Consider the following 25161-nt stretch of genomic DNA (forward strand, 5'->3'; position numbering starts at 1 on the left):
GGTGAGCTTGGGGACCTGTCAGTGTTCAGTGGGGCTGGTGCCAGGGAATGAGGTAAGACAGGAAGGAGGGGAGGTGGAGAGGTTGGTGGGAGGTGACTGGCCACCAGGGCCTTGCACACTGGGGTAGGAAGCATGGGCTTTATTATTTTATTTTATTTTATTTTATTTTTGAGATGGAGTCTTGCTCTGTCACCCAGGCTGGAGAGCAGTGGTGCAATCTCGGCTCACTGCAGCCTCCGCCTTCCAGGTTCAAGCAATTCTCCTGCCTCAGCCTCCTGAGTAGCTGGGACTACAGGTGCACACCACCACGCCTGGCTAATTTTTGTATTTTTAGTAGAGATGGGGATTTCACCATGTTGGCCAGGATGGTCTCGATCACCTGACCTCGTGATCTGCCCTCCTCGGCCTCCCAAAGTGCTGGGATTACAGGGGTGAGCCACTGTAGCCGGCCGGAAGCTTGGGCTTTATTCAGAGGACGGTGGATGACCTTGAAGGGCTTTACATGAGGAAAGTGACAACCAGACTTGCACTTTAGAAATGTCACTCTGGGGCCCAGATGAGACGCAGAACCACGCTTGCCCCTTCCTTTCCAGCTGCGGCCCCGGAACTTGCAGCTGCATTGATGTTGATGCCTGAGAAGAACCAGATTGCCGTTTATGAACTCCTTTTTAATCAGGGAGTCATGGTGGCTAAGGAGGGTGTCCACCTGCCTAGGCACCCGGAGCTGGCAGACAAGAATGTGCCCAACCTTCACATCATGAAGGCCATGCAGTCTCTCAAGTCCCAAGGCCACAGGGAGGAACAGTTTGCCTGGAGACATTTCTACTGGCACCTTACCCGTGAGGGTATCCAGAGTATCCGTGAGGACCTCCATCTACCCCCTGAGACTGTGCCTGCCACCCCACACTGCAGCCCTCCAGAGACTGGCAGGCCTCGGCTAGGTCTGGAGGGCAGTCGACCTGCAAGACTCACAAGAGGGGAAGCTGACAGAGACCCACAGATGGGGCACTGTGCCTCCTGGTGCAGACCAGAAAGCCGAGGCTGGGGCTGGGTCAGCAACCAAGTTTAGAGGCAGATTTGGTCGTGGACATGGTCAGCCATGTCAGTAAAACTGGAGAGGATTATTTTGCATTGAATAAACTTACAGCCAGAAAAACTTTTTATTTTATTTATTTTTTATTTTTTTTATTGAGACAGAGTCTCACTCTGTTGCCCAGGCTGGAGGGCAGCAATGTGATCCCAGCTCACTGCAACCTCCACCTCCCGAGTTCAAGTGATTCTCCTGCCTCAGCCTCCCAAGTAGCTGGGATTACAGGTGCCCGCCACCATGCCCCGCTATTTTTTTTTGTATTTTTAGTAGAGATGGGGTTTCACCATGTTGGTCAGGCTGGTCTTGAAGTTCTGACCTCAGGTGAGCCGCCCTCCTCGGCCTCTCAAAATGTTGGGATTACAGGCGTGAGCCACGGCGCCCGACCCAGAGAAACTTTTTTTAAAAAGAAATGTTACCCTGGCTTCTGGGTGGGGACGCATCAGAGGAGTGACGCATGAACAGGGAGACCCAGTAGGAGGACAGGGTGTGGACACCAGGGTCCCATGGCCTGGGTTTAAAACCCACCTCCCTACTCCCTGTGTCTTACCTGGAGGACGCTCGGTCTGTCTACCTGTCCATCTCGGCAGGGTCAGGCACTGTGCGGGTGCCGCGGTTAGAGCTCGTGTTTTAGCGGGCAGTTATTCAACTGCCTTGAGCCTCACTTCATCTGAAGGTAATGGAGGTAATAACAGTACCCGCCTGCCAGACCAGATGTGACAGATAAGTTGAAATGTGTAAAATCCTTAGCACAGTCTCTGACATGTGGGGTCAATTGTTATTATGTTATTAGTCCAGGCATGAAAGTGTGGAGGGGGCCAATTACATGTGTGAGGGCTCAACCACACCCCCCAGAACTCATCTGTCAAAGTCCTAAGCTTTAGTACCTCAGTAAGTGCCTGTATTTGGAGACAGGTCCTTAAAAGGGTAATTAAGGTAACATGAGGTCATTAGGGTGGGCCTAATCCAATATGACTGGTATTCTTATAACAAGAGGAGGTTAAGGCTGGGCGCGGTGGCTAACACCTGTAATCCCAGCAGTTTGGGAGGCTGAGGCGGGCGGATCACCTGAGGTCAGGAGTTCGAGACCAGCCTGGCCAACGTGGAGAAACCCCATCTCTACTAAAAATAAAAAAAATTAGCCGGGCATGGTGGCACACGCCTATAATCCCAGCTACTCAGGAAGCTGAGGCAGCATAATTACTTGAACCCAGGAGGCAGAGGTTTGGAGTAAGCCGAGATCGCATCATTGCACTCTAGCCTGGACGACTGAGCCAGACTCCATCTCAAACAAACAAACAAAATAAATAAATAAATGAATAAATAACAAAAGGAGGTTAGTGGGCTGGGTGTGGTAGCTCACATCTGTAATCCCAGCACTTTGGGAGGTCAGGGCGGGTGGACCATGAGGTCAGGAGTTCAAGACCAGCCTGGGCAACAAAGTGAGCTCTTGTCTCTACAAAAATTTTAAAATAAGCCAGGTGGCGGCAGGCACAGTGGCTCACACCTGTAATCCCAGCACTTTGGGAGGTCAGGGTGGGTGGACCATGAGGTCAGGAGTTCAAGACCAGCCTGGCCAAGTGGTGAAACCCTGTCTCTACTAAAAAAAAAAGAATACAAAAATTAGCTGGGCATGGTGGCGGGCACCTGTAATCCCAGGTACTCGGGAGGCTGAGGCAGAGAATTGCTTGAACCCGGGAGGCAGAGGTTTCAGTGCACTCCAGCCTGGTGACAGAGTGAGACTCTGTCTCAAAAATAAATTAAAAAAAAATAAACCACGTGTGGTGGCACATGCCTGTGATCCAAGCTATCTGGGAGGCTGAGACAGGAGGATCGCTTGAGCCCAGGAGTGGGAGGCTGCAGTGAGCTATGATCGTGCCACTGGACTCCAGCCTAGACAACAGAAAGAGACCTTGTCTCTTAAAAAAACAAACAAAAAAACAGAGATTAGGACACACACACACAGAGGAAAGCCCATGTGAGGACACAGGGAGAAGACTGCCAGGAAGAGCAAGCCAGGAAGAGCGGGCTCAGGAAGAACCCTTGATCTTGATTAGCCAGCACCTTGATCTTGGACTTCCAGTCTCTGGAACTGTGAGAACGTGAATTTCTGTGTAAGCCACCCGGTCTGCCTTACTCATTACAACAACCCTGGAACACGAATGCACCGTGCCAGGCAGCGGTGGCAGCATCAGAATGGAAGAGGTGGGTTCCAGAGTCACTGGGAAGAGCTGTGTGCCCAGCATGCAGTAGGCACTCAACAAACACCTGTTGAGTAAGTTTGGATTCTACATGAGAGGGGCCTGAAAGGAAAGAGATGGCCCAGAGGAGACAGACTAGTCCAACAGAGCCCAGGGCTGTGGTGACACCTGGGGACTGTGGGGGACCCTGCCACTGCCCACCACCGCAGTCACAGGGCACATTCACACCCACGACTGCACTTCATCCCACCCCTCTGCAAGAGGACCCCTTGAGCATCCCCATCTTCCTGAAAAAGAAACCAAGGGTAAGGACCACCACAATGAGAATCACAGCCAGGGCTGAACACGGCTCTTCAGAGAGTCCTGTCATGCGCGGCCCCTTGGAGTCACCAAGGAGGGCATGTTCTGCAGGACGGGCAGCTGGAAATGTGGGTCTGGAGCTTGGGAGACAGGTGGGGGCCCCTTAGAGCAAAGTGGGCGTCCTCATCACAGAGCGAGGATAGACGAGTGAGCACCAGGCGGGGACTTGGGTTTCTCCACTGGGGTTTTTGTTTCTCGTTTTAAAGTGACTGAATCTCTGGTCGGGCGCGATGGCTCACACCTGTAATCCCAGCACTTTGGGAGACTGAGGCAGGAGGATCACCTGAGGTCAGGAGTTCGAGACCAGTCTGGCCAACATGGTGAAACCCCATCTCTACTAAAAAAAAAAGACAAAAATCAGCTGGGTGTGGTGGCACGCACCTGTAATCCCAGCTACATGGGGGGCTGAGGCAGAAGAATCGCTTGAACCCGAAAGACGGAGGTTGCAGTGAGTTGAGATTGCCCCACTGTACTTCAGCCTGGGCAACAGAGCGAGGCTCTGTCTCTAAATAAATAAATAAAGTAGCTGAATCTGAAAGCACTGAAAAGCTTGGCTTCCAGAGTCCCGGGACAGAGCCCCCACATTGAAAGCCAGCACTTGCTGTGGTGGGATTCCTGCAGCTTCTCTGACTTCTAAAGAGAGGAGTCATGGAAACCGACTGGACCCGGCCTCTTCAGTGTTTGGAGAGACATTTCTGGGTCAAGAATTTCCAGCCCATAAATTCCCCATGCTTCAGATTCAAAGGAGGTCTGTGAAGGATTGGGCTTTGCTTAACCTTTCACATCGCAAAACTTCCTGCTTCTCTGGCCTCAGACAAACACATCCTCCAGGCCAGGGTTCAGAAGGACGGTCTGATGGATCCAGATGTATAAATGACCTCAAGTCAGACTGAATCTGAGTGCTCTAGAAGTGGCCTGATCAAAAAGGAAACATTAAAAAAAAAAATTTTTTTTAACTTTGGGCTGGGCACAGTGGCTCATGCCTGTAATCCTAGCACTTTGGAGGCCGATGCAGGAGGATCAGTTGAGCCTAGGAGTTTTAGACTAGTCTGGGAAACATGGTGAAATCCCACCTCTATAAAAATACAAAAATTAGCTGGGTGTGGTCGCCCCTGCCTGTAGTCCCAGCTACTAGAAAGGCTGGGGTGGGAGGATAGCTTGAGCTCAGCAAGGTCGAGGCTGCAGTGACCAGGGATCATGCCAGTGCACTCCAGCCTGGGCAACGCAGAGAGACCTTGTCTCAAAAAAAAAAAAAAAAAAAAGGAAGAAAGAAAAAAGAAACAAAGAAAAAGAAAAAAGAAATAAACAAATAAACTTAGGAAAGTGCACATGGAGCAGCAAGGGACACTGGCAGGTGTCAGGCCCCCTTTTTCTCCTGTTTCCCCTCCACTGACACCAGCAATGGTCTCTCCCAAGTGAATTTCCCACAATGACTCATTTCTGCTGTACTTCCCCCTCTTCAGAATGAGCCAAACAAAAGTCAGCAATCTTTGAAGTGGACATTTGTTTATAAATCTAAGATTTTTTTCTTTCCGGAACATGTTTTGGGCCTTTGCAGATTATTGTTTTAACATTTTCCTTCAAATGTTCTCTCCATATTTGGGCAAGGCAAGAGACAAGAGGACTTTTTGGGGTTTTTTTGTTGTGTTTTTTTTTTTAAAGAAACTGCAGCGTCTTGGAGAAAACAATTTCCTGGGCCTACTTCCTCTCACGGGTGATTCTGAGCTGGGCCTTTAAGATCAACCCTGCTGAGGCCAGGCGCGGTGGCTCACACCTGTAATCCTTGCACTTTGGGAGGCTGAGGCTGGTGGATCTTGAGGTTAGAAGTTCGAGAATAGCCTGGACAACATGGTGAAACCCTGTCTCTACTAAAAATACAAAAATTAGCCAGATGTGGTGGTGCACACCTATAGTCCCAGCTACTTGGGAGGCTGAGGCAGGAGAATGGCTTGAACCTGGGAGGCGAAGGGTGCAGTAAGCCGAGATCGCCCCACTGGACTCCAGCCTGGGCGAGAGAGCAAGACTCCGTCTCAAAAAAAAGAAAATCAACCCTGCTGGCCTCTGATAAACTGCAGGTTCACAACCAGGTTCACAAACAATTGTTGAACAAGAAATGTCAGTCTATAAAAATTCTTGGAAGAAAACCGCAGCCCTGTTCAAGAGTTCCTTACCTCTGGGACATTTTCTGTGTGCTGAAGATAAGGATCTGATCATCCACTCTCTGCATGTCAGGGCTGAGAGGTGACCAAACTCCCTCCCCACTTTCTAGAAGGTAAACCGACACCCAAAGAGGGGAACAGTGCATTTCTGTGGCAGAGAACAGACTCTGTCCCCCAACATTTTCACTTTGAAAAATGTCAAACCTACAGAAACATTTCAAGAACACTACAGTAAATACTCATACTTATTTACCAATTGCTAACATTACACTAAATTTACTTTCTCTTTTTCTCTCGAATCTCATATATATGTTAGTTTCAGGTATCATGACACTTTATCCACATGCAAGCTGGGAGGATCCCTTGAGGCCAGGAGCTAGAGACCATCCTGGGCAACATAGTGAGACCCCATCTCTACCAAAAAATAAAAAAATAAAAAAAAACTTGCTCAGTCTAGTGGGGCATGCCTGTAGTCCCAGGATTGCCTGAGTCCAGGAGGTCGAGGCTACAGTGAACTATGATCTTGCCACTTTGAGCTATGATTAAAGCTGCAATAACAGAGCCAGACCCTGTCTCTTAGAAAAAGGATAAAGAAAATCAACAGAAACTAATTAATCTCTGTATGACGTTGATGACATAACCTCACTGGCAGAAAAAGAATAAAACGATCTGAGTAATTATAGAGCTGGGTTGTCCAGGGGTACCTCCTTAGTGGAGTACACTCTAAGAACTGGGAGGCCTGTGACAGAACCCCAAACCTCACTAGTGAGTTTGTTATTGGCAGTGGGGAGGGCGGAGCCATTCCGAAGCAACTTTGGGTTATCCTAGGATTGGTGGTACCAGAGCCCAGATTCTCACTGTAGAATGAGGGAGATTTGGAATGGAAGAAGGAAAATGCTGGTGTTTTGTTATTTGTAATTATTTATGGAAAAAAATTACTAAAACAAGATTTTTAAGTGAAAAGAAAAGAAAAAGGCTGGCCAGGCACAGTGGCTCACGCCTGTAATCCCAGCACTTTGGGAGGCTGAGGCGGGTGGATCACTTGAGGTCAGGAGTTCAAGACCAGCCTGGCCACATGGTGAAACCCCGTCTCTACTAAAAATACAAAAAAATTAGCTGGGCATGGTGGCGTGCGCCTGTAGTTCCAGCTACTCAGGTGGGTGGCTGAGGCAGGAGAATCTCTTGATCCCAGGAGGTGGAAGTTGCAGTGAGCCAAGACCACCCCATTGCACTCCAGCCTGGGCAATAGAGTAAAACTGTCTCAAAAAAAAAAAAAAAAAGAAAGAAAGAAGGAAGGAAGGAAGGACAAAGAAAGAAGAAAGAGAGGAAGGAAGGAAGGAGAAAGAAAGAAAGAAGGAGGGAAGGAAGAAAGGAAGGAAGGAAGGAGAAAGAAAGAAGGAAGGAAGAAAGGAAGGAAGGAGAAAGAAAGAAGGAAGGAAAGAAAGGAAGGAAGGAAGATAGGAAGAAAGGAAAGAAAGAAAGAAAGAAAGAGAAAGAAAGAGAAAGAAAGAGAAAGAAAGAAAAAGAAAAAACTAGGTTCATTGAGACAGACCCAGAAGCAGTAATACCCAGTTGCAAGAAGCACCTTGCCACTGTTAGATTTTAAACTCCAGTCTCCAGTGAAAGGCACTTGGAGAGATGGCTGAATCCAGAGCTGGGACAGGGAATGTCAAGAGCAGCCCGGGACATTTTATTGTGCCAGAAAGTAAAGAGGTTCTCATAGAATGGTGGGAGCGTGAAAGCAGCTAGCACAGAGCTGCTGGAAGGAGCTGCCAACAGCCAGGCCTGGGAACATTTGAGCACAAAATAAATAATGGAAGTCATACATTCAGCTTGCTTTTTTTTTTTTTTTTTGAGATGGAGTCTTACTGTGTCACCCAGGCTGGATTACAGTGGCACGGCACGATCTCAGCTCACTGAAACCTCCACCTCCTGGGTTCAAGCGATTCTCCTGCCTCAGCCTCCCAAGTAGCACTGATTAGAACTCACCGTCATGACCATGTCCTGCCCAAAAGGTTTTGCTTGAATTTCATCAATAGGAAACCATCAGACAGATCCACATGCAGGGACTTTCTGCAAACCAGCTGGCCTGGATGCTTTGCAAATGTTCACATCATGAAAGACAGAAGCAAAACAAAACAAAACAAAAGGCTGAGAACTGTCTGATGGTTTCCTATTGATGAGATTCAAGTTAAACCTTTTGGGCAGGACATGGATGTCCAAGTAGCTGGGACCACAGGTGCCTGCCACCGCGCCTGGCTAGTTTTTTTGTTTTTTTGTTTTTTTTTTTTTTGTATATTTAGTAAAGAAGGGGCTTCACTATGTTGGCCAGGCTGGTCTCAAACTCCTGACCTCATGATCTGCCCACCTCGGCCTCTCAAAGTGCTAGAATTACAAGCGTGAGCCACCGCATCCAGCTGGGGAAAGATTTTTAGGGATCAAGGGCCGGGCGCGGTGGCTCACGCCTGTAATCCCAGCACTTTGGGAGGCCGAGGTGCGTGGATCACAAGGTCAGGAGATTGAGACCATCCTGGCTAACACAGCGAAACCCCGTCTCTACTAAAACAATACAAAATATCAGCCAGGCATGGTGGCAAGGGCCTGTAGTCCCAGCTACTCGGGAGGCTGAGGCAGGAGAATGGCGTGAACGCGGGAAGTGGAGCTTGCAGTGAGCCGAGATCACGCCACTGCACTCCAGCCTGGGCGACAGAGCAAGACTCCGTCTCAAAAAAAAAAAAAAAAGAAAAAAAAAGATTTTTAGGGAACAAGACATACATTAATCCAGAGATACCAACTTTACCAAATGATGAAATGGAACATCCCCAATAATGGGACACACTGACCTGATGTGCTTCCTTCCTCCATTCCAAATCTCCCTCATCCTACAGTGAGAATCTGGGTTCTGGTACCACCAATCCGAGGATAACCCAAAGTTGCTTCGGAATGGCTCCGCCCTCCCCACTGCCAATAACAAACTCACTAGTGAGGTTTGGGGTTCTGTCACAGACCTCCCAGTTCTTAGAGTGTACTCCACTAAGGAGGTACCCTTGGACAACCTAGCTCTGTAATTACTCAGATCGTTTTATTCTTTTTCTGCAAGTGAGGTTATGTCATCAACGTCATACAGAGATTAATTAGTTTCTGTTGATTTTCTTTATCCTTTTTCTAAGAGACAGGGTCTGGCTCTGTTATTGCAGCTTTAATCATAGCTCAAAGTGGCAAGATCATAGTTCACTGTAGCCTCGACCTCCTGGACTCAAGCAATCCTGGGACTACAGGCATGCCCCACTAGGCTGAGCTAATTTTTTTTTTTTTTTTTTTTGGTAGAGATGGGGTCTCACTATGTTGCCCAGGATGGTCTCTAGCTCCTGGCCTCAAGGGATCCTCCTACCTTGACCTCCCAAAGTGTTGGGATTACAGGCATGAGCCTCCTTGCCCCTCTTCTGTTGTTTTTTTCCTATCCTTGTTGACTTACTTTTTATTTATTTATTTATTTATTTATTTATTTATTTATTTATTGATCATTCTTGGGTGTTTCTCACAGAGGGGGATTTGGCAGGGTCATAGGACAATAGTGGAGGGAAGGTCAGCAGATAAACAAGTGAACAAAGGTCTCTGGTTTTCCTAGGCAGAGGGCCCTGCGGCCTTCCGCAGTGTTTGTGTCCCTGGGTACTTGAGATTAGGGAGTGGTGATGACTCTTAACGAGCATGCTGCCTTCAAGCATCTGTTTAACAAAGCACATCTTGCACCGCCCTTAATCCATTCAACCCTGAGTGGATACAGCACATGTTTCAGAGAGCACAGGGTTGGGGGTAAGGTCACAGATCAACAGGATCCCAAGGCAGAAGAATTTTTCTTAGTACAGAACAAAATGAAAAGTCTCCCATGTCTACCTCTTTCTACACAGACACGGCAACCATCCGATTTCTCAATCTTTTCCCCACCTTTCCCCCCTTTCCATTCCACAAAACCGCCATTGTCATCATGGCCCGTTCTCAATGAGCTGTTGGGTACACCTCCCAGACGGGGTGGTGGCCAGGCAGAGGGGCCCCTCACTTCCCAGTAGGGGCGGCCGGGCAGAGGTGCCCCTCACCTCCCGGACGGGGCGGCTGGCCGGGCGGGGGGCTGACCCCCCCACCTCCCTCCTGGACGGGGCGGCTGGCCGGGCGGGGGGGCTCCTCACTTCCCAGTAGGGGCGGCCGAGCAGAGGCGCCCCTCACCTCCCGGACAGGGCGGCTGGCCGGACGGGGGGCTGATCCCCCCACCTCCCTCCCGGACGGGGCGGCTGCCCGACCCCCTCACCTCCCTCCCGGACGGGGCGGCTGGTTGGGCAGAGGGGCTCCTCACTTCCCAGTAGGGGCGGCCGGGCAGATGCGCCCCTCACCTCCCGGACGGGGCGGCTGGCCAGGCGGGGGGCTAACCACCCCACCTCCCTCCCGGATGGGGCGGCTGGCCAGGCGGGGGGCTGACCCCCCCACCTCCCTCCCGGACGGAGCGGCTGGCCGGGCAGAGGGGCTCCTCACTTCCCAGTAGGGGCGGCCTGGCAGAGGCGCCCCTCACCTCCCGGACAGGGCAGCTGGCCGGGCGGGGGGCTGATCCCCCCACCTCCCTCTGGGACGGGGCGGCTGGCCGGGCAGAGGGGCTCCTCACTTCCCAGTAGGGGCGGCCGGGCAGAGGCGCCCCTCACCTCCCGGACGGGGCGGCTGGCCAGGCGGGGGGCTGATCCCCCCACCTCCCTCCCGGATGGGGCGGCTGGCCAGGCGGGGGGCTGACCCCCCCACCTCCCTCCCGGACGGGGCGGCTGGCCGGGCAGAGGGGCTCCTCACTTCCCAGTAGGGGCAGCCGGGCAGAGGCGCCCCTCACCTCCCGGACGGGGCGGCTGGCCAGGCGGGGGGCTAACCCCCCCCACCTCCCTCCCGGATGGGGCGGCTGGCCAGGCGGGGGGCTGACCCCCCCACCTCCCTCCCGGACGGAGCGGCTGGCCGGGCAGAGGGGCTCCTCACTTCCCAGTAGGGGTGGCCGGGCAGAGGCGCCCCTCACCTCCCGAACGGGGCGGCTGGCCAGGCGGGGGGCTAACCCCCCCACCTCCCTCCCGGATGGGGCGGCTGGCCAGGCGGGGGGCTGACCCCCCCACCTCCCTCCCGGACGGAGCGGCTGGCCGGGCAGAGGGGCTCCTCACTTCCCAGTAGGGGTGGCCGGGCAGAGGCGCCCCTCACCTCCCGGACGGGGCGGCTGGCCAGGCGGGGGGCTAACCCCCCCACCTCCCTCCCGGATGGGGTGGCTGGCCAGGCGGGGGGCTGACCCCCCCACCTCCCTCCTGGACAGAGCGGCTGGCCGGGCAGAGGGGCTCCTCACTTCCCTGTAGGGGCGGCCGGGCAGAGGCACCCCTCACCTCCCGGACAGGGCGGCTGGCCGGGCGGGGGGCTGACCCCCCCACCTCCCTCCCGGACGGGGCGGCTGCCGGGCGGAGACACTCCTCACTTCCCAGATGGGGCGGCTGCTGGGCGGAGGGGCTCCTCACTTCTCAGACGGGGCGGTTGCCAGGCAGAGGGTCTCCTCACTTCTCAGACGGGGCGGCCGGGCAGAGACGCTCCTCACATCCCGGACGGGGCGGCAGGGCAGAGGTGCTCCCCACATCTCAGACGATGGGCGGCCGGGCAGAGACGCTCCTCACTTTCCAGACTGGGCAGCCAGGCAGAGGGGCTCCTCACATCCCAGACGATGGGTGGCCAGGCAGAGACGCTCCTCACTTCCCAGACGGGGTGGCGGCCGGGCAGAGGCTGCGATCTCGGCATTTTGGGAGGCCAAGGCAGGCGGCTGGGAGGTGGTTGTAGCGAGCCGAGATCACGCCACTGCACTCCAGCCTGGGCACCATTGAGCACTGAGTGAAAGCTACTCCGTCTGCAATCCCGGCACCTCGGGAGGCCGAGGCTGGCCGATCACTCGCGGTTAGGAGCTGGAGACCAGCCCGGCCGACACAGCGAAACCCCGTCTCCACCAAAAAAATACGAAAACCAGTCAGGCGTGGCGGCGCGCGCCTGCAATTGCAGGCACTCGGCAGGCTGAGGCAGGAGAATCAGGCAGGGAGGTTGCAGTGAGCTGAGATGGCAGCAGTACCGTCCAGCTTTGGCTCGGCATCAGAGGGAGACCGTGGAAAGAGAGGGAGAGGGAGACCGTGGGGAGAGGGAGAGGGAGAGGGAGAGGGAGAGGGAGAGTTGTTGACTTACTTTTATTTCTTAAATGTAAAATTGATTTAAGGTGCATCCAGAGATGTGCACAGATTCTTGTGATGGAAGGAACCGCACAGTCATGGTGAGGAGTCCATCGTAATTTTCAAACGCCCCTTTAAGAAGTAGGCATTAACATCCTGCTCCATCCCTTCGGAGGCAGCCCTGGGCTGAGCACTGGACTCCTGGGTTCCACCAGCCTCAGTGTCTCCAGGAGTCCAAGCGCGGCCGGGGGGTGAGTCCCTGTCCCCGCGCCCCCCACCACGCTCCAATACTTACCCCCTGCCCCACCCCCCAGCCTCCCGGGCCTTGGCTTGTACCTGTGAACCGCAGGGGTCATACTAGGCGTCATTCTAGGGTCTCTGGATAGCTCCCAGGCCTGGACTTCGTTTTCCAGGATATCACCTTTACTGGTCAACCCATTTTGTTTCACAAGTGCCCAGTGAGTGTTTGGCACGTAATAGAGCCTCCATAAATAGCTGTAGAAATTAGCGTCATTTTACAGTGTGGAAACTGAGGCTCCAAGTGGGAGTGGCTTGCCCTCAAGGTCTCATTGGTGAGAGACGCTGTGGAAGGGCTGCCCTGGCCTGGGCACACAGTAGGCGCTTTGATGCGGGCTCGGGAAGGTCCTGCCCGGTGGGATTGCGCCCTGGGGCACCGCGCAGGGGTCTGGGAAGCCCGGGGCAGGGCCGTATGCAAATAGCGCGCGAGGAGGCCGCGGATTGGCCGGCCCAGGCGGGGGCGGGGCGCGCCGAGGGCCCAGAGCTGGCAGGTGCGCTGGCGGGGACAGGTCTGGTGCCCGCGCCTGCTCGCTGGACCGCCCGCCCCGCGCTCTGGCTGCTCCTCCCGGGCGATGCCTCCGTTCTGGGCCCTGCTGGCCCTCGGCTGCCTGCGGTTCGGCTCGGGTAGGCGGTGAAGGGCAGGAGGGGGCTGAGCCCAGAAAGAGCGGGCAGCTCTGCCCTGGGGCGCCCGCCGCCTGGACCCTGATTCCTGACGCTGGGGACCCAGATATTACTGTTATGAATAATAGTGATAGCCAACGTTTACGTGCCTCCTCTGTTGGGAATCCGAGGGCTCACGGATGGCTGCAGCCCTGCGATGTGTGTTGCGATGTGTGTTGCAAGAGACCAACATGCAGGGGGGCTGCGGTAGGACAGAGAAGGGACTAGCCCCAGCCCCATGATGACGCCTGGACGGGGGCAGATAGAGAGATATTTCGGCCGAGGAAGCAGCATGGGCAAGTTCATGGAGGGGAGACAGCATTGGGCTGTCCTGGGAATTGCCAGTCCATGGGACCAGCTGGAGCGTGGGGTGAGGGGAGCCTGTGGGGGAAGGGGTGAGGCTGGAGACCGAACAAAGCAAAGCCCAGAACTTCAGGACCTCACTGCCTTTCCAGAGAGGCTGGACTTCGTCAGGGGGCGCTGGGGGACCATGGAAGGGCCATAGCCAGAGAATGAGGCAGTCAGACTTGCATGTGGGGGGAGGGTGTTGTTACTAGGGCCCAGGTGAGGAAGGTGGGATGGAGGAGGGCTGGGTCGATGGCGTGGAGAGATGCTTAGGAGGGACAATGGAGTTCTTGGCAACTGAGTGTCTGCAGCAGGGAGAGAAGGCAGCAGTTTGGCCCGACCGCTCCATTTCTGAGCAGGATGACTGGGCAGGGGGCAGTGTCTGAGACAGCTTATGCGGTGGCCCAGGGGGAGGGTGAAGCCCAGGGCCTGGCACACAACAGGTGCTCAGTAACTGCAAGCAGAGTGGGTGTGGACAGTTCGCCAGAGGTCAGTTCCCATCTTCACTGCCTCCTCCAGCTGTGAACCTGCAGCCCCAACTGGCCAGTGTGACCTTCGCCACCAACAACCCCACACTTACCACTGTGGCTTTGGAAAAGCCTCTCTGCATGTTCGACAGCAAAGAGGCCCTCACTGGCACCCACGAGGTCTACCTGTATGTCCTGGTCGACTCAGGTAAGGGTCCTGCTTCCCTCTGGCTACTCCAAAAGGGGCTCTGACCTGTCTGCAGGGAGGAGGGAAGGAGGCAGATAGAGGAACCCTCCATGCCTGTAGTCATCTCATTAAACTACCCATGCTCTTTATCAGCATGCCCTGGTCTCCACTCCGGGTCAGCCCTTGGCTGGATGCTGCAGCCACAGACCTGTCCTTGCCTTGCAGGGACATCCAGTTAGTGAGGGAAGTAATGACACCACCAGTCACTGAACACCTACACCATACCAGGCACTTTGCACACCATAGAGCTAGTATCTACAACCAGCTTGTAAGGTAGCTATTACCAATCCCCATTACAGAGCAGGGAAGCAAGGCTCAGAGAGGTGGAATAACCCCCCTGGAGCTCCCAGGGCTGGAGAGTGAATCCTGATCTCTCTAGTCCCCAAGCCCAAGGTCCTTCCTGAGGCTCCGAAAGGTGGCTCAAGATTGGTGTTTTTGAGGCAAAACCACGCATTTGGACCTGCTGCTGTGGCCGAGCCCCAACCCCTGCCCTGGAGGGAATCCTGAGCTTCTGAGACAAGCCAACATCAACTCTTGCATTTCTAGCAGCCAGTCATTTACAACAGCTCATTTGGGGCCATCATTTTCTTCTTTCAGCACGTGTTTATTGACTATAAACTAAAGTGCCTGATCTCCGGGCACTGTAGGGAATTTCTCTCCCATTTTATAGAAGACTAGGGTCTGGACAGGTAGAGTGAGTTGTCCAAGGTCACCCATCTAGTAAGGAGGAGAGCTGGGTCCTGCCTCCACGTTATTTCCCTTGGACCGATGACCTTCCTTTCCCATTTGACACAAGAGAGAATCCAGGGCTTTCAGCAATGAAGAGACAAAGGTCTGTTGGGATGGGGGGTTGCAGGACTGTCACAAGATAAGGCGAGAGTCAGACACAGCGCCCAAAGCAGGGAGGTGATCCTTGTCCATCTCCCACATTGCACTGAGAGGGCAGAGACTAAGTTTGCCCCATGCCTGTGATGCCAGTGCCCAGCACAGGGCTGGGGCAGAAAGGATGATTGGGCATTTGATGAACAACGGGGTGAGTGTCGCTGAGCCGGAGTGGCCAGAAGCCTCACTCCCTGCACCGCCTCTGCAGCCATTTCCAGGAATGCCTCAGTGCAAGACAGCACCAACACCCCACTGGGCTCAACGTTCCTACAAACAGAGGGTGGGAGGACAGGTCCCTACAAAGCCGTGGCCTTTGACCTGATCCCCTGCAGTGACCTGCCCAGCCTGGATGCCATTGGGGATGTGTCCCAGGCCTCACAGATCCTGAATGCCTACCTGGTCAGGGTGGGTGCCAACAGGACCTGCCTGTGGGATCCCAACTTCCAGGGCCTCTGTAACCCACCCCTGTCGGCAGCCACGGAGTACAGGTGGGTGTAAACAAACCACTACAGGAGAGCCGCGGCAGTTCCCCAGTCCTGATGAGGGAGAGCAGGGGCAAAGTAGGAGCAGCCACACTTCTTGAGAACTTAGATGCTGAGAACATCCCAGGTTCCAGGCAGGCCACGCTGAGCCTCAAGTTTGGAAGAGGCCCCTCTTGGATTGATGCTCTGCAACTACCGTCTTGAAATTCTTTATTTTATTTATTTATTTATTTTTTGAGACGGAGTCTCCACCATTTCCCAGGCTGGAGTACAGTGACACGATCTCAGCTCACTGCAACCTCCGCCTCCCAGGTTCAAGCGATTCTCTTGCCTCAGCCTCTCGAGTAGCTGAGATTACAGGTGCACACCACCACGCCTGGCTAATTTTTTGTGTTTTTAGTACAGATGGGGTTTCACCATGTTGGTCAAGCTGGTCTCGAACTCCTGACCTCCAATGATCCGCCTGCTTTGGCCTCCTCCATAGTGTTGGGTTACAGGTGTGAGCTGCCACGCCTGGCCCATCTTGAAATTCTTAATTGTTGAACAAGGGCCCACATTTTCATTTTGCTCTGGGCCCCACAGATTATGCAGCTGGTCCTGGCCCATCTACATGTGTGGAAGTCACCCACCCAAACCCCTTCGTCTTACAGGAAAGGAAACTGTGCCAGAGAGGGAAGGTCACCCAGTGGAAAGCTGGGGCCCAGCATGAACAGAAACCCTACCAAAGCCTTGCCATCTGCAGCCTCAACTTCTGCTTTTTTTTTTTTTTTTGAGACAGAGTTTCGCTCTTGTTGCCCAAGGTGGAGTGTAGTGGTGCAATCTCGGCTCACCACAACCTCTGCCTCCCGGGTTCAAGCAATTCTCCTGCCTCAGCCTCCTGAGTAGCTGGGATTACAGGCATGCACCACCATGCCCGGCTAATTTTGTGTTTTTAGTAGAGACAGGGTTTCTCCACGTTGGTCAGGATGGTCTCGAACTCCTCACCTCAGGTGATCTGCCCCCCTCGGCCTCCCAAAGTGCTGGGCTTACAGGCATGAGCCACTGTGCCTGGCCTGGATGAGATTTTAAGGATCTTAATTTTTATTTGCCTGTTAAGCCACAGATGTCTTTGTTATCAGAACGTCCATCATTTTAAACTGACTGTGTATGAGACCTTAAGTAGGCCGTGGCTATTTTGTACTGCATTGCCCAATCTTCTTTTGTGATTAGTAATACTTGTTGCAGGGTTTCTGCACTTAAAATATACCTCCTGCAGAAGGGCAGCAGGGTTTGTGATGGATATTATTCCAGTTTCTTTCTTTATTTCTTTCTTTTTCTTTTTCTTTTCTTCCTTCCTTTCTTTTTTTTTTTTTAGAGACAGGGTCTTGTTCTGTGTCCAGGCTAGAGGGTAGTGACGCCATCTCAGCTCACTGCACCTTCTGTCTCCAAGGGATACTCCGGCCTTGACCCCTCAAAGTGTTGGGATTACAGGCATGAGCCACCGCACCCACCCTCAGTCTTTTTCTTTTTTCTTTGTTTATTTTTTTTTTTTTTTGAGACGGAGTCTCGCTCTGTAGCCCAGGCTGGAGTGCAGTGGCACCATCTCGGCTCACTGCAAGCTCCACCTCCTGGGCTCACGCCATTCTCCTGCGTCGGCCTCCTGAGTAGCTGGGACTACAGGCGCCCCCACCATGCCTGGCTACTTTTGTTTTTGTATTTTTAGTAGAGACGGGGTTTCACTGTGTCAGCCAGGATGGTCTCGACCTCCTGACCTCATGATCCGCCCGCCTCAGCCTCCCAAAGTGCTGGGATTACAGGCGTCAGGCACTGCGCCCAGCCAATTTTTGTATTTTTAGTAGAGACAGGGGTTTTGCCATGTTGGCCAGGCTGGTCTCGAACTCCTGACCTCAGGTGATCTGCCCACCTCAGCCTCCCAAACTGTTGGGATTACAGGCGTGAGCCACCACGACCAGCCTCAGCCTTTTTCGTTTTAAGTTTTCTTTGTGATGCCAAGGAGCAGGCTTGGAGTAACGGAAGGCAGAAATGCAAGGAAGACAGATGCATTAGTGCTCAGCAACTATGCCACGTGTGTTACATGGAGGAAAGAAATGGAGGGGAGCTCTAAGAGGGAGCGTCTAGAAGAGCGGCTTCTGATTCTGAAGGCTTCATGGATGCAGGAGGTGGCAGCTAACCCAGGGAGGGGTCCAGGGGTTCCTATTGGCCAAGCTCAGCACTGTCCTGTTGCCCAGAGCCCACTCAGTAGCCGTCTACATTTCCATCTCCTGGAAGGACCCCCGCTACCGTCTCCCACCCCTAGGCCATCCTACATCCCCCCGCCGCCTTCCTGTGGCTGGGGCTCACAGGAAGCATAAAAGTCACCCTGGCTCCGTCTCCTTCCAGGTTCAAGTATGTCCTGGTCAATATGTCCACGGGCTTGGTAGAGGACCAGACCCTGTGGTCGGACCCCATCCGCACCAACCAGCGTAAGTGGTGGGCAGTGGTGGGGGTGATGCTCAAGGGGACCCGAGAAGGCAGGGCCAGCCACGGCGGTGAGAACCAAGGCTCATCTGTCCCTGTGAAAGCCTCCCAGGCCAGGCAGTGATGAGTAAAATTCTCCTTAAAGCTGTTGAGCCAGGCCAGGTGTGGTGGCTCACATCTGTAATCCCAGCCTTTGGAAGGCTGAGGCAGGTGGATCACGAGGTCAGGAGATCGAGACCATCCTGGCTGACACGGTGAAACCCCGTCTCTACTAAAAATACAAAAACAAAAGTAGCCAGGCGTGGTGGGGGTGCATGTAGTCCCAGCTACTCGGGAGGCTAAGGCGGGAGAATAGCGTGAAGCCGGGAGGTGGAGCTTGCAGTGAGCCAAGATCACACCACTGCATTCCAGCCTGGGCGACAGAGTGAGACTCTGTCTCAAAAAAAAAAAAAAAAATTAGCTGGGCGTTGTGGCACGTGCCTGTAATCCCAGCTACTTGGGAGGCTGAGGGAGGAGAATTGCTTGAACCAGGGAGTCAGAGGTTGCAGTGAGCTGAGATCACGCCACAGCACTCCAGCCTGGTGACAGAGTGAGACTCCGTCTCAAAAAAAAAAAAGTCGTTGAACCTAGAACTTCCTCCTTCCTCCTTTCCATCCTTGAGGGCCAGGTGTGGGAACAGATCAAGGTGCAGGCCTTGGTGGCATTTGGGCTAGGGATGGGTGTAAGTGGATCAAAGCCGGCCCATTCCTCCGTCTCTCCAGCCCTTACAGTGGGTTGGCCTCAAAGGCACGTGGAGCTCACCCGGCATTTACGTCCTAACCAGTCCCTTTGCTAAATCCTCATAGCAGCAAGCACCCTATGGCCAGGTAAGATGTTTCCAAGGCCTAAAACTAAGATGGCGAAGGCAGCAAGGAACCGCTCTCCTTCCCTGCATGGCTACTCCTTAGCACCTGGACGGCTTTCCTGAGGGTAGAACGCCAGGGTCCTGCCCAGTTCCTTGTTCAGCAGAGACCCAAAGTTAATATACAGAGTCGAGTCTGCTGAATGGCAGGGGCCACGCCAGGGTCTTTGATGGTAATTTTGGGCAAATGACACCCTAACTTAAGACCCCCTCCCGCCACACCTTGGCCCCCAAGACGAGGCTGTCTGGCAGGATGAGTGTCGGGGCCTGTGCATTTCACCTGCAGAGCCTCCTGCTGTGCCCATGTGCACCCCCAGGGGCGTGGGGGGCTCTGAAAGGTTGCCTGAGGTCACACACGAGCGGGTGGTAGAAAGCTTTGTGTGTGAGTATGTGAGTGCCTGTGCCTGTTGTGGTATGTCTATGTGTGTGTGTTTGTGTTGTGTGTGGCGTGTGGTAACTGTATAATGTAGTTTATGGTGTTGCGTATGTGTGTGAGTGGTGTGTGAGTGTGAGAATGTGTGTGGTATGTGGTGTGTGGAGAGTATGTGAGGAGTGTGGTGTGGATGAGTGTGACAGTGTGTGGTGTATATCAGGGGTCCCCAACCCCTGGGCCATGGACCAGTACCAGTCCATGGCCTGTTAGGAACGGGACCGCACAGCAGGAGGTGAGCAGTGGGCGAGTGAAACTTCATCTGCATTTGCAGCTGCTCCCTATAGCTCGCATTACTGCCCGAGCTCCGCCTCCTGTCAGATCAGCAGTGGCATTAGAGTGTCACAGGAGCGCGAACCCTGTTGTGAACTGCGCATGCCAGGGATTAGGTTGCATGCTCCTCACGAGAATCTCATGCCCGATGATGTGTCACTGTCTCCCATCACCCCAGATGGGACCGTCTACTTGCAGGAAAACAAGCTCAGGGCTCCCACTGATTCTACATGATGATGAGTTGTACAATCATTTTATTATATATGGCAAAGTAATAATATAGAAATAAGGTGCACAATAACTGCATATAAGGTGCTTGAATCACCCCGAAACCACCCCCAGCCCACTCCCGTCTGCAGAAAACCTGTCTTCCACAAAACCGATCCCTGGTGCCAAAAAGGTTGGGGACTGCTGGTATACGTGGTGTGTGGTGGGGTTGTGTGTGTGAATATGAGGGTGTGTGTGGTTAGTGTGAGAGTATGTGTGGTATGTGAGTGTGAGAGTGTGTGTGGTGTGGGTGGCGTATGTGGTGTGTGGTGGGGGTGTGTGTGAATGAGGGTGTGTGTGGTGTGGGTGGTTAGTGTGAGAGTATGTGTGGTGTGTGTGAGTGGTGTGGGTGGTGTATGTGTGTGTGGTGTATGTGAGAGTGTGTATTGTATGTGTGTGGTGTGTGTGGTGTGAGTGTGAGAGTGTGTGTGTGAGTTGGTATGTGTGTTGTGTGGTGTGTTAGAGTGTGGCAGTGTGTGTGCGTGTGTAAGAGTTTGAATTGGTGTGTGGTGTCTGAGTGTGACTGTGTGTGTGTGGGAGTTGGTATGTGTGGTGTGTGGTGTGTGAGAGTGGCAGTGTGTGTGAGTTGTATGCGTGGTGCATGGTGTGTGTGACTGTGTGTGTGAGTTGGTATGTGTGGTGTGTGGTGTGTGAGAGTGTGGCAGTGTGTGTCAGTTGGTATGTGTGTTGTGTGGTGTGTGAGAGTGTGGCAGTGTGTGTGCGTGTGTAAGAGTTTGAGTTGGTGTGTGGTGTCTGAGTGTGACTGTGTGTGTGTGGGAGTTGGTATGTGTAGTGTGTGGTGTGTGAGAGTATGGCAGTGTGTGTGAGTTGGTATGTGTGGTGTGTGGTGTGTGAGAGTGTGGCAGTGTGTGTCAGTTGGTATCTGTGGTGTGTGGTGTGTGAGAGTGGCAGTGTGTGTGAGTTGGTATGCGTGGTGTGTGGTGTGTGTGACTGTGAGTTGGTATGTGTGTTGTGTGGTGTGTTAGAGTGTGGCAGTATGTGTGTGTAAGAGTTTGAGTTGGTGTGTGGTGTCTGAGTGTGACTGTGTGTGTGTGGGAGTTGGTATGTGTGGTGTGTGGTGTGTGAGAGTGGCAGTGTGTGTGAGTTGGTATGCGTGGTGCATGGTGTGTGTGACTGTGTGTGTGAGTTGGTATGTGTGGTGTGTGGTGTGTGAGAGTGTGGCAGTGTGTGTCAGTTGGTATGTGTGGTGTGTGGTGTGTGAGAGTGGCAGTGTGTGTGGCTGGGGTGGCTCCTCCCATCGTCACTCCTTACTGCCCCTCCCGTGGCATTCCCACGCAGTGTGGTTTCACCGAAACAGCCTTGGAACCCTTGGGACTAAGAGTCCTGAGCCGAAGCCCCGCCTCTGCCCCTCACTGCGGTGTGAGCCGTTATGGACCTCGGTTTCCTCATCTGAGAAGAGGGAAGAAGAATTCTTGATGGGCCTCTGCAGCAGGGTTCCTTTGGGGAATCCAGGCAGAAGCACAAGGCCCAGTTCTCTTGCGGGAGGACCGTGGGGCCCATCTGGGGGACAGCATGCACCTCAGGACCAGGCTGGCCCCGCTTGAGCCTGGATTCTGCATGTCCTTGGCTGGGGACTCAGGCTCCCTGAGCGCAGTGAGCGATCTGCAGAATGGGGTCTCCAGGGGACCTACCTGGAACAGTAGCTGCAAGTGGCTGGCTGCAGTAGGACCTATACATCATCTGTTCACAGCGTTCCAAAGGGTGAGGCCATCCCCAGAAGAGTGACAGCCACCGTCCACCTGGCCCCATCAGACCAGGGCCCTTTGCCTCATCTTTACTTGTAATCCATATCTCAACCATCTCACCAGAAGACTTGAGTCAGTTTATGATTTAAAATTATGCAAAGCCGGGGCACTCTGGTGGTGGCTCACACCTATAATCCCAACACATTGGGAGGCTGAGGCGGGAGGATTGCTTGAGCCCAAGAGCTCAAGACCAGACTGGGCAACATGGTGAAACCCCATCTCTACAAAAAAAAGCACAACAAATTAGCTGGGCATGGTGGCGTGCACCTGTAGTCCCGGCTGCTTGGGAGGCTGGGGTGGGAGGATGGCTTGAGCCTGGGAGTTTGAGGCTGCAGTGAGCCAGGATGGCGCCGCTGCACTCATGGCTGGGTGACAGAGCGAGACTCTGTCTCAAAAACAATAACGTAAAATAATGCAAGAAAAAAAAAGAGAAGAGATTTAAAAGAGGAAGCGGCCAGAAACACACAAAAGAAAGTTGGAAAGTGGAATGTGGGGAAAAGAAGGTAATTGTGCCTAAAACCTGAGAGAAGTCGCCCCACTGGGTCCCAGGGTCATCCCTGGATCCCCGGCAGCCAGGGCGGGGGAGACACCCGCCGCCTCCTGGGAGAAGGCTGAGGGTGGTGCGGTGTCTGGGAAGTAACCGGGCTGCATCCCACCACAGTCACCCCATACTCGACGATCGACACGTGGCCAGGCCGGCGGAGCGGAGGCATGATCGTCATCACTTCCATCCTGGGCTCCCTGCCCTTCTTTCTACTTGTGGGTTTTGCTGGCGCCATTGCCCTCAGCCTCGTGTAAGTACCTGCCAGCTGGGAGGGCTGGACCCCAGGGACATGCCGGACACATTTGGCTCGCAGGGACTCAGCAGCGGGGTCCTCCAAGGCAGGGGACAGCCCGGAAGGCAAGGAAGCTACCCTCTGCCCCGCGGGTGGGGTCTGGTGAAGAGGGAGCAGAGTCCTGGGATTTCAAAGCGGGAGGACCATCAAAGTCAAGTTGCTCAGCTGGGAAGGGTGGGACTCAGCACCTGGGCTTGTGGGCAGACAGCCGATTCAGATCTTAGCTCTGACACTTAAGAGTTATGCAACCTTAGGTATGGCTTGCTATCCTTCCGTTTTTCAGTTTCCCCATCTGGAAAATGGAAATAATAAATATTAGTCATCTCACGGAGTTGCGAAGGTTAAGTGGAATAATCTCTATAGTGTCTCTAGAGCAGTGCCTGGGAACTCATCAAGCATTTGCTTTCGTTGTCATTATAATACACCTACTTGCAGTACAGAGGGGGAAACTGAGGCCCAGAGGGGGTCAGAGTGGCCCAAGGCGACACAGCCTGGGACCAGAACCCAGAGTCGGGGGCCTAGAACCCGGGACTCGGGACTCCACTGACACCTCTGATTTGTGTCGCCTTTGGATGAGGACTTGAGGTCTCCCGAGGGGTGTACCAGGTTTAGCAGGGCTGTGGGTGGGGAAGACAGGTGAACCCACAGCCCACTAGCCCCTGGGAAGACCAGGCAGGGGACAAACCAAGGTGCCGTGGGAATCCAGAGGAGGGCGGGGGGGGGGGGGGGGTGCTGCCTGGAGCATCAGGGCGGCCTTCCTGGAGGAAGGGTCAGCGTGAGCAAACTCTCATCAGCAGAGTGTTCCTCAGTGAGAGGCAGGGAGGCAGGGAGGCCCAGGGGACTTTGAAGACTGAGAGAGGTCCCAGTGTGGGTAGGGGTGGAGCAGATAGGAAAGTTTCTTGGAGTAGGTATAATTAAGTGGATCCATGGAAACCAGCCAGGCAGGAAAAGATAGGTGGGGTGGGTGGAGATCGAGTGAGGAAGGAGGCTGAGAACTTGCAAATCAGGTTGGTGGGCTGTGGGCTCACCTGTCTTCCGCACCCCCAGCCCTGCTAACCCTGGTACACCCCCCCGGGAGACCTCGAGTCCTCATCCAAAGCTGACACAAATCAGAGGTGTCAGTGGAGTCCTGAGTCCCAGGTTGTAGGCCCCCAACTCTGGGTTCTGGTCCCAGGCTGTGTCACCTTTACCATTTAATGACAAATGACTCTGACATTTAAGTGAACAAAAACAAAATAGATGATATCAGCCTCCCAGAAACTCTGCCTGGCTGCACCCGGGAGCAGTCAGAACACGACGATGTCCCTCCTTCCTTTTGGACAGTGCCCTAATCTGGCACTGAAGACCCCGCTATCTGAATTTAGCCCCAGTTTTTCCATGTATCCCTCTTGCTATCCCCACTTCGTTCCGGCTCCAGCTGCACTAAACTGCGATCTGTACTATCGCTCCAGATACTCCTCAGCCCTTCCTGCCTCACACCCACCATGTGCTGACTGACCCCACACTTGGATGCCTTTCTCTTCCCCTACGCTCCTTTTTTTTTTTTGAGTTGGAGTTTCGCTCTTGTTGCCCAGGCTTGAATGCAATGGTGCGATCTCGGCTCACTGCAACCTCCGCCTCCCAGGTTCAAGCAATTCTCCTGCCTCAGCCTCCTGAGTAGCTGGGATTACAGGCGACCATCACCATGCCCAGCTAATTTTTTTGTATTTTTAGTAGAGACAAGATTTCATCATGTTGGCCAGGCTGGTCTCGAACTCCTGACCTCAGGTGATCCACCTGCCTTGGCCTCCCAAAATGCTGGGATTACAGATGTGAGCCACTGCGCCCAGCCCACATACCTTCTTTAGGGCCACGTGAGCTGCCGCCTCCTCCAGGAAGCCTTCCTGCAGCTCCCACCTGCGCTTGTCCATGCTGCGTGGTCATTGTTGCAGTCAGTCTCCCCCTGCAACCTTAGCTCTTTGGGAACATGGGACAATGGCCTCAAATTGTCCAGCTCCCAATAAGACCTATAAGTTGTTCACATCATTCCAAAAGGTGGACCTCTCCTTATTCCCAGGGCCTGGCACAGGGTCAGTGCTCCAGAAAGATGGGTTGATTGAATTCATGTCTACGAAGACGATATCTGTGAAAGCTATGTCTGAGTATGAAGGTCCCCAAGCAGCTAAAGGCATTTGGGTTTGCTCTGGTCCCCTAATCCTGGGTCTTTCCATCCCCTTGGACAGGGACATGGGGAGTTCTGATGGGGAAACGACTCACGACTCCCAGATCACTCAGGAGGCTGTTCCCAAGTCGCTGGGGGCCTCGGAGTCTTCCTACACGTCCGTGAACCAGGGGCCGCCACTGGACAGGGCTGAGGTGTATTCCAGCAAGCTCCAGGACTGAGCCCAGCACCACCCCTGGGCAGCAGCATCCTCCTCTCTGGCCTTGCCCCGTGCCCTGCAGCGGTGGTTGTCACACCCTGACTTCAGGGAAGGTGAGACAGGGCTTGTCCCTCCAACTGCAGGAAAACCCTTAATAAAATCTTCTGATGAGTTCTAGTTCAGTAACTACTTACAGAATGAATGAGTGAGAAGGTGAATGAATGAATCAATGCCAAACTGAGGGCTTGAATTGTTTCTCTACAGGGTGGGTGGGAGCAGGGGACTAATTTTTAGTCAAGGCTACGGCATGTGAATTGCCAGGCAGTGGCACATGCCTGTAGTGCCAGGGACTCAGGAGGCCGAAGTGGGAGGGTCGCTTGAGGCCAGGAAGGCAGGGCTGCAATGTGCTATGATCGTGCCATTGCACTCCAGCCTGGGCAACACAGCAAGATACTGTCTCAAAAAACAAACT

At 53.8% G+C, this 25161-nt stretch overlaps 1 protein-coding gene and 1 pseudogene across 1 annotated transcript; both read left to right on the forward strand.

Annotated features, from left to right (window-relative positions):
* Positions 1 to 622: 622 nt before the first annotated feature.
* Positions 623 to 1109, forward strand: LOC101142295 (small ribosomal subunit protein eS10-like; annotated as a pseudogene).
* Positions 1110 to 12823: 11714 nt separating this feature from the next.
* Positions 12824 to 24866, forward strand: UPK3A (uroplakin 3A). The gene is made up of 6 exons (XM_031005552.2): positions 12824 to 12940; positions 13841 to 13996; positions 15126 to 15405; positions 17779 to 17861; positions 22155 to 22287; positions 24552 to 24866. Exons 1-6 carry the CDS (start codon positions 12889 to 12891, stop codon positions 24709 to 24711), a joined length of 864 nt encoding a protein of 287 aa, XP_030861412.2. The 5' UTR covers positions 12824 to 12888; the 3' UTR covers positions 24712 to 24866.
* The last annotated feature ends 295 nt before the right edge of the window (positions 24867 to 25161 follow it).

This window comes from Gorilla gorilla, chromosome 23 (assembly GCF_029281585.2).
Source record: "Gorilla gorilla gorilla isolate KB3781 chromosome 23, NHGRI_mGorGor1-v2.1_pri, whole genome shotgun sequence".
NCBI lineage: Eukaryota > Metazoa > Chordata > Mammalia > Primates > Hominidae > Gorilla > Gorilla gorilla.

What these genes read in the sequence shown, in the direction of transcription:
- UPK3A (XM_031005552.2), top strand. Translation starts at nt 12,889, where the DNA reads ATGCCTCCGTTCTGGGCCCTGCTGGCCCTCGGCTGCCTGCGGTTCGGC. An exon ending in TCGGCAGCCACGGAGTACAG is followed by an intron (nt 15,406 to 17,778) that starts GTGGGTGTAAAC and finishes GTCTCCTTCCAG; the next exon opens with GTTCAAGTATGTCCTGGTCA. An exon ending in CCCCATCCGCACCAACCAGC is followed by an intron (nt 17,862 to 22,154) that starts GTAAGTGGTGGG and finishes ATCCCACCACAG; the next exon opens with TCACCCCATACTCGACGATC.